Consider the following 9,043-nt stretch of genomic DNA (forward strand, 5'->3'; position numbering starts at 1 on the left):
GAGATGCTCTTAAGGAGGGTGGAGGCTTTATCGTGGTTTCAAGGTGCGGGTGTCATCAGTAGTGAAAGGCGGATTGGATGTGGATGCAGCATAGGCGCAATGTTGAAGGGCATGTCTTCTATGTATCAGTTGTTGGGCGACAGTACGGTATGGCAGGGCAAAGTTAGCATGAGTGGCCAGCGCGAGATGTGGTGGACAACATAAGTGCTTTTGCTAAGGTGGTCTGCATGGTGAGGCGACGAGCGGTCATGTGCAATAGTTGGTTGTGTTTGGTGCAAGGAGGTCTTCGGATGGTAGTTTGATTCCCCGCTTGACATTTCTACCATCTTCAATGAAGCGACTAGGTTATTGAGAGCTACGTTGCACGCAACTAGCTTGATGGCGATCAAAGGTAGATGTTTATGTTTTTGGATTGGTGGCTTGTATCATATTACAATGGCTAGCTCAGCATGGCAGGGCTGTTGGGCTAAACCAGCGTGTGCACGTGTGCAATGACACAACAGGTGAAGTCAAGTCAGCAGCAGTGGGCGGGAAACGTCAATTTGAATGGAGGACCCGTTGGTGCGCGGTGAGCGCGTCCACGACGACACAGGCCAATAGCAGTTACGATGTGCTCGTCTTGTATCCATGTTTTAGCAGTTTTTCATTACTGTGTATGTGTCTTGTATCGGCTGGGATATAAAGCCGTAGTATAGCACTACTTAACAGTTGCTTCGTCATATTATATCGTGTATTGTACTTCAAATTACAGTTAGTGAAAAGGGGCACTGTCTCTCCCTGTAGACAGCTGCCAGTTCGGGGCATTTCCTGTGTTCTTGTGTGTGTTCATAGTTTGATCTCGCGTTTTCTTGCGTTTAGCCACTAATCCACTGTGTGATTGAGGTCCTAGATCCTACATTCTGGTATCAGAGCCGACGATCACACAGTTCCATATACTCAGCTTGATCCAAGATGAACGAGAGCTCTCGGAGCGGCGGTGGGGGAACCGGCGGCGCAGGAGATGGGGGGAGGGTGGTGTACCCGCTTCTCACGGCGACCAACTATGTGAGTTGGAGCATCCGGGTGTAGGCCATCATGGAAGAACAAGGAGTATGGGAGGTTGTTGAGCCGGAGGAGGCGGAGTCATCAACGGCGCGGACAGCGGCAGAGAAGGAGAAAGCAACTGCCAAGGACAAGAAGGCGAAGGCGCATCTCCTGCAGTGTCTACCCGATGATCTACTCATGCAAGTGGCGAAGAAGAAGACTAGAAAAGAGATCTAGAACTGCCTGAAGGCGAGGTTCGTGGGCGCGGATCGTGTTCGTGATGCGCGCCTGCAGACGCTCAAGGCAGAATTTGATGCACTGAAGATGAAGGAGGAAGAGCCTATTGATGAGTACGCCGGGAAGCTGAACGCCATGTCGGTAAGATACAACAACCTGGGAGGCACGCTAGATGACGCAGCCATGGTCAAGAAGCTGTTCGACACTGTGACGGAGCGCTTCCTCAGCGTGGTGGCAGGAATTGAGCAGTTTTATGATCTGAAGGAGTTGCTATTTGAAGAAGCAGTCGGGAGACTGAAGGCATTCAAGGAAAGAGTCCAGCGGGGAGCTGGGGGATCAGGTGCCAAGACAGACAGCAAAGGGCAGTTATTGCTCACACATGCTGAGTGGGAAGCAAGGCAGAGCAAGGCAGGCGGAGAGGCTTCGGGGAGAGGCAGGTCGCCTGATGGTGGCGGGCGCGGGCATGGTGGTCGGGGCCGAGGGAGAGGTCATGGCCGTGGTGGGCACGGGGATGCGCCAGGATGCGACGGCGCCGCCAAGAAGAACAAGGAGCACATCCAGTGCTTCAACTGCAAGGACTAAGGGCACTACGCCAACCGCTGTCCAAAGGAGAAGAAGGGAGGCGGCGAGGAGGCTCATCATGTTCGGGTGGAGAACGTCGAGCCAGCATTGATGCTCACAGTTGCGGAGGAGCCGCAGCTGTTCGAGAAAATGCCAGGCCCATTGCAAGCTTCAGGAGGGCGACGAGCAGTGATCCTGAAGGAAGAGAAGGTGATTCCAGAACTGCATCTTACTGGTGGCGGCTTTAACACTGGTAATGTCTGGTACTTAGATAATGGTGCATCAAACCATATGACTGGTGATCCTACTAAGTTCAAGGAATTGAATAGAAATATAACTGGCAAAGTTAGATTTGGGGATGGCTCTGCAGTAGAAATCATGGGAAAGGGCTCTGTTTTGTTTCAATGCAAAGATAAGGGTCAGTGGTTACTACATGAGGTGTATTACATTCCTAAGCTAAAAAGTAATCTGGTGAGTCTAGGCCAGCTTATAGAAGTGGGGCATAGAATTCTACTTGATGATGATTTTCTAGAAGTGGTTGATAAAATATCAGGGAAGCTGGTGATGAGAATTGACAGATCAGTTAACAGACTTTATAAAATTGAACTCAAGTTAGCTGATCCAGTGTGTTTAATGGGAAGAATAGAGGAGCCAGCATGGCTATGGCATGCTAGGTTGGGTCATGTGAATTTCAAGTCTCTGAGATTGCTAGTGGAGAAGAAGATGGCTACAGGTGTGCCAATGATAGAACATCCTGAACAGGTTTGTCATGGATGTCTGGCTGGGAAGCAAGCTAGGAAGTTTTTTCCAAAAGCTACAAGTTTCAGAGCTGAAAAGCCACTTCAACTTGTGTATGTTGACCTATGTGGTCCCATCACCCCTCCTACACCAGCTGGGAACAAATACTTTATGCTTCTAGTTGATGATCATAGTAGATGGATGAATGTTTCTATGCTCAAGAGTAAGGATCAAGCAGTGGATGTGTTTGTGAAGTACAAGGCAGAAGTGCAGAACCAAACTGGGGAGAAGATCAAGGTGTTGAGATCTGACAGAGGGGGTGAATTTTTGTCCAAGCTATTTGCAGGTATATGTGAAATAGCTGGGATAAAGAGACAAATGACAGCTCCCTACTCACCACAACAGAATGGTGTGGTTGAGAGAAGGAACAGATCAGTTATGGAGATGGCAAGATCCATGCTGAAAAGTATGAAGATTCCAGGAAAGTTTTGGGGAGAAGCTGTTAGACATGCTGTCTATTTGCTCAACAGACTGCCTACTAGGCCTATGGGGGAGCAAACTCCATTTGAAGCAATGAATGGCAGAAAACCTCACCTTGGTCATGTAAACGTGTTTGGATGTCTGGCACATGCAAAACAAACAACAACACACCTGAAGAAACTAGATGACAGGAGTCAAAGACTAGTATATTTTGGTGTGGAAGAAGGAAGCAAGGCTCATAGGTTATATGATCCTGTGCAGAAAAGGATTGTAATCAGCAGAGATACAATCTTCGAAGAAGCAGTGAGTTGGGGGTGGAATGAATCCCCAACAAATGAAATGGAAGAAGATCAGGTTGGAGGTGAGATGTTTGTTAACAACACTGACTGGGAGACAGTGAATGTTGATGACAATGTAGAGATGCCTCAACCAGGGACTGATGAAACTTTGTCAGCAGGTAGTTCAGGTAGTGTGCTAGATGAGCTACAGTCACCTGGAGCACAGTCAAGTGCTGGTGTCAATACTGATAATTCACTGCAGGAAACTGAGAACACACATAGTGTGGGGGAGCAATCAAATCTAGAGATGATCTTTGATGATCTATCAGATGAAGAACCACAGCATTTCAGAAACTTGAATGATGTTTATGATAACACTGAAGAAGTAGAGTTGGCAGACTTAGATGAAGTAGAAGCACTACTTACTGAATCTGATGAACCTGAGAATTTCAGTGAAGCAGTAGGGAACCCAAAATGGGTGGAGGCAATGAACAATGAGATTAGATCCATTGAGAAGAATGGAACTTGGAAATTGTCAAAGCTACCTACTGGTCATAAAGCCATTGGTTTGAAATGGGTTTTCAAATTGAAGAGAAATGCAGATGGGGAAATAGTCAAGCACAAAGCCAGGCTGGTTGCAAAAGGCTATGTGCAGAAGCATGGAGTTGACTTATGATGAAGTTTTTGCTCCTGTAGCCAGGATTGATACAGTGAAACTGATTCTGGCCTTAGCTGCAAATAGAGGGTAGAAGGTACACCATCTTGATGTCAAAACATCTTTTCTGAATGGTGATTTGGAAGAGGAAGTTTATGTTGTACAGCCAGAAGGATATGCAGTTAAGGGAAAGGAACAGTGTGTCTTGAAGTTGAGCAAGTCACTATATGGGCTCAAACAAGCTCCAAGGGCCTGGAACATCAAGCTTGATAAAAGCTTGAAGAAGCTAGGTTTTGCAAAATGTCCTAGTGAATCAGCAGTGTACAATAGAGTAGCTGGAGAAGCTGCCATTATCTTGGGTGTCTATGTAGATGATCTATTGATTACTGGTAATGTTCCAAGTGAAATTGACAAGTTCAAACAACAAATGTCAGCAGAATTTGAAATGAGTGATTTGGGATTGCTTTCCTACTATCTGGGAATAGAAGTGGAACAGCATGATGACTTTATCACTCTGAAGCAGGCAGGGTATGCCAAGAAAATTCTTGCTAGGTTTGGGATGGAAGGTTGCAATACCACTAAGGTTCCCATGAATCCTGGAACTAAATTAGATGAAGACAAAAAGGGAAAAAGGGTGGACACTACTGAATACAGGAGTGTCATAGGCTGTCTGAGATACTTATTGCACACAAGACCTGATTTGGCTTTTTCAGTTGGCATTGTCAGTAGACACATGGAAAAACCAACTATGATGCATCAGAATGCAGTCAAACAGATTCTGAGATATGTGCAGGGTAGTGCTGATCATGGGCTGGTGTACACCAAAGGAGGGGATCCAGAGGTGTTGGTTGCCTACTCAGACAGTGACCATGCTGCAGATACTGTGGGAAGGAGAAGTACTGCAGGAATGGCTTTCTATCTCAATGGTTGTTTGATAACTTGGGGCTCACAAAAGCAAAAGACAGTAGCTTTATCTTCATGTGAAGCAGAGTTTATGGAAGCTACTGTGGCAGCAATGCAAGCACTCTGGCTTAGGAGTTTGCTGTCAGAATTAAATTCAACACCACGCAGAGTAGTCACAATGTTTGTTGACAATAACTCTGCTATTGCCCTGATGAAAAACCCGGTGTTTCATGGACGCAGCATGCATATTGATACCAGGTATCATTTCATCAGAGAGTGCATAGAAAGAGGACAGATAGTGGTGAAAAGGGTGAGCGCAGATGAACAAAAGGCTGATTTGCTGACGAAGCCTCTAGCAGCTAGGAAACTTGAGGTGATGAAACACCTGATCGGTGTTCGAGATGTGAGTACACAACTGGCTTAGGGGGGAGTATGTTGGGCTAAACCAGCGTGTGCACGTGTGCAATGACACAGCAGGTGAAGTCAAGTCAGCAGCAGTGGGCGGGAAACGTCAATTTGAATGGAGGACCAGTTGGTGCACGGTGAGCGCGTCCACGACGACACAGGCCAACAACAGTTACGATGTGCTCGTCTTGTATCCATGTTTTAACAGTTTTTCATTACTGTGTATGTGTCTTGTATTGGCTGGGATATAAAGCCGTAGTATAGCACTACTTAACAGTTGCTTCGTCATATTATATCGTGTATTGTACTTCAAATTACAGTTAGTGAAAAGGGGCACTGTCTCTCCCTGTAGACAGCTGCCAGTTCGGAGCATTTCCTGTGTTCTTGTGTGTGTTCATAGTTTGATCTCGCGTTTTCTTGCGTTTAGCCACTAATCCACTGTGTGATTGAGGTCCTAGATCCTACAAGGGCTAGTAAGGTGTTGGACAACGCCAATAGACAGCACAAGCGGGTCTGATGGCGTGACAGGTGCTTGGCATGCAGTGGACTGCGGCGGCTAGCCCTGCATGGTAAGGGTTGGATCAATGTGGGGCAACATCGGTGATGACTGTGTAAGCGACTGCGATGTTGTGTTGGCTTGACGCCTTTGTCCTCCCAGGTAATGTTGATGCAACATGGTATTCTTGATTTTATTTGGCTTTTAAGTTTTTGGGATAACCTGAGAGTGGACACACATCTGAGCTCCTAAGCCCTACAGTTGGGTAGGACATATGGAAGGTCTGATAGGGATGGTGACGGAATTTCTTATTTCTCCATTTGCTGTTTGCAAGAAAAAGAGTCCTTGCTAGAATTTTTAATTTTATTGACCTTCCAATTTTCAATCTCCGGATGCCTTGGCTTGTAGGTGCGTGGGGGTCTTTGATCCATTTTAATTAGACTGATTAAAGAAATAGTCCTTGGTGTTTTTCGCCGTTTAACACCCTGGATAATAGCAATGACATCTCCTTTTTACTCTCCAACGGGAGCTTTTGCTTGCCTCATGAGCCCAGAAGATTTGATGTAGATTTTAATATTCTCTTAGCCATCCAATGACTTCCCGAACTCGATTTCACGGTCCGAGGTCTTCTCAATCAGCTTGATGATTAGGCCGAATCAAGACAACAAGATTCTTCAATTCAAAAGCATCGATGGGGAAGGGCATTCATATCAATCAACATCTATGATAAACTCAATCGGCCTTCATTAATATGACTGATTGGACTTGCCTCTGGAAGACATTACAATCATTAGTAACATGAGAAGCAAAATTATGCCATTTTCAATATGCACGACATTTCAACTCATCAAGTGGTGGCAAAGGATGCAATAATATAATGTATCCATTTTCTAACATCTCATTAAAATCCGATCATACTTGGATACATCAAATGTAAATTTCATCTTCTCATGCTGATTCTTGTGAATGGGCTAGAGGGAAGAGTAAGTAACTGATTTAGCTTGTGCTGGCCAAACAAATTTAGTAATAAAACAATTAGTAGTTTCATCGTCTGAGCCATCTGAATGGTATTCAATAGTATGTATGTTAGGATGATGTAATTTATGAGATTCTCCAATATTACTTCGGCTTTTGACGGTCGAAGCTTTAGGTAGCAATTGATTAATAGAGAGAAACTCAAAGTGCTCTAGCTTTTTTCTAATATTAGGGCGCAAGCCAACAAAAACTAAATCAGTAAGATCTTTTTAAGAAATTATAATAGGCAGTTTCTTGCCTATTCTTAAAGAAAAAAACATTGATAGCCTTATCCATTTGGCTATTAGGTTTTTTGGTTTAGCATGAGAGTGGACACAAATATGAGCTCCTAAGCCCTGCAGCTGGGTAGGAGGTATGGAAGGTCTGATAGGGATGATGGCGGAATTTCTCATTTCTGCATTTGTGTTTGCAGGAAAAAAGAAGTCCTTAAAGACAGCACATGCAAGAAAAAGGAACTGTCAGAATATTTGACTTGTGGTAGTCCTTAAAGACGCAAATTCAGTGTTTCTGCATAAAAGGAACTGTCAAAATATTTGACTAGTGGTAGCAGGGGCGGATCCAGGGGGGGGGCCCTACCCATACCGGAGCAGTGGAACCTCTCTGGAGCTTGCCGGTCCTAGGATCTTAAAGGCCCTCTGGCGATCTCATCGTAACGGGCCCTCTTGACCATGTAAAAAATCTTTTAATATATAGGAAAAAATCTACTTAACCCCCACCTTTCATACTTGGTCTACTTCACCCCCAACTATGAAACCGTCTGTTTTACCCCCTGAACTTTCTAAAACCGTCTATTTTCGGTACTGCGTGGTTGCTACAGTACTGCGTGGTTGCTACAGTACCGGCGCCTTTGAACTTTGCTTTTTATTTATTTTCGGTGAATTTTTGAAAAATCATAGTAAATCATAGAAAAATCATAAAATAAAAAATCTAATTTTGTTTTCGTAGAAAAATCATAGAAAAAGCTTCCATGAATGGTACATTGAAAACTGGCCTCCCAGCAGGCCAAGATGTCATGAACCTCAATGACTCCAAGAGGGTCACACCCTCCAGTTGCTAAACTAAATCATGCTGCTTTTGTCTCGGGAAGCTTTTAAGTAGTTTGATAAGCTCATACGTCCGCACATCATGACCCAACCGGAGGCACAACTCCAACGGGGTCAATCCATCCTGAAAGGAGTTCACCGACAAATTATTCATCGTTTAGCAACAGAGCACTTGTTCTCAGAAGAATACAGGACATAAGACTGCCATAAATGCATCCAAAAATGCTATGGAAAAACACAATGAGAATTGAGAAGAATGAATGACAACATGATATCATGTGATTATTAAAGGAATATTTCAAAGCAAACCATTCAGTATACCATAGATGTGTTCTTATTGAATAATCCACAAATGCGTTCTTACAGTAAAAGTGTCTTTATGGTCTGACTACATGCTGTTTGGACAGCATAATGCATTAGAGTCGCACCATCCTGTATCACCACAAGTCACAAGAAAAATAAACCTAAAGCACAAGATCTAAACTATGATGGCATGAGAGTGGGCAGAAGACAAGCATTCTGAATTTTCAACAGCATGGTACTAGAATTTCAAAGATACTTTAAGGAACTTTCGGTCCTCCATGCGCCTAAGAACTAAAATACTCAAAATATCAGTCTATATTTTGCAAATAAAGGAAAGAGCGCTGGTAATGAAGTTTACTGATTTCAAGAACAGCTATACCTCTTGGTAAAATCAGCTAAAGATGTTGGTCGCGTTACTAGGATCCTCCCAGCCATCTGCAAAAATAAACAAAGGATATGAAACAACAGGCAAGACTTCAGGATTGTGAGAACAATACTACAATAACTGAAAGAAATATTAGCAAGGTTTGGGCAGATTTGGGCCGTCGTCGAGCAAGGGGAGGAGATCCGGAGTGCCATCGTTGTGGACGGGGAAGGAGCTGCGCTCTTCGCGCATGGTTGATGAGGTCACGAACAGCGGAGCAAACCACGAGCGCGACGGGCGTCGCGACGGGGGAGGAGGTGGCCACGGGCGGAGCGCAGTTGCGAGAGAGAGAGGACGGGGGCGGCGGATGGTGAGAGAGAGGACGGGGGCGGCGGATGGAGAGAGAGAGAGGACGGTGGAGAGAGAGAGAGGACGGGGGCGTCAGATGGAGAGAGAGAGAGAGGACGGACGGGGGCGGCGGATGGAGAGAGAGAGGACGGTGGAGAGAGAGAGAGGACGGGG

The 9,043-nt window shown here is 45.1% G+C and overlaps 1 protein-coding gene across 1 annotated transcript; it reads left to right on the top strand.

The window, feature by feature from the left end:
* Nucleotides 1-1,074: 1,074 nt before the first annotated feature.
* On the top strand, nucleotides 1,075-1,842 carry LOC136488236 (uncharacterized). The gene is made up of 2 exons (XM_066485238.1): nucleotides 1,075-1,185; nucleotides 1,273-1,842. The coding sequence occupies exons 1-2, from the start codon at nucleotides 1,075-1,077 to the stop codon at nucleotides 1,840-1,842; spliced, it is 681 nt and encodes a 226-aa protein (XP_066341335.1).
* The last annotated feature ends 7,201 nt before the right edge of the window (nucleotides 1,843-9,043 follow it).

This window comes from Miscanthus floridulus, chromosome 10, assembly GCF_019320115.1.
Source record: "Miscanthus floridulus cultivar M001 chromosome 10, ASM1932011v1, whole genome shotgun sequence".
NCBI classification, from domain to species: Eukaryota; Viridiplantae; Streptophyta; class Magnoliopsida; order Poales; family Poaceae; genus Miscanthus; species Miscanthus floridulus.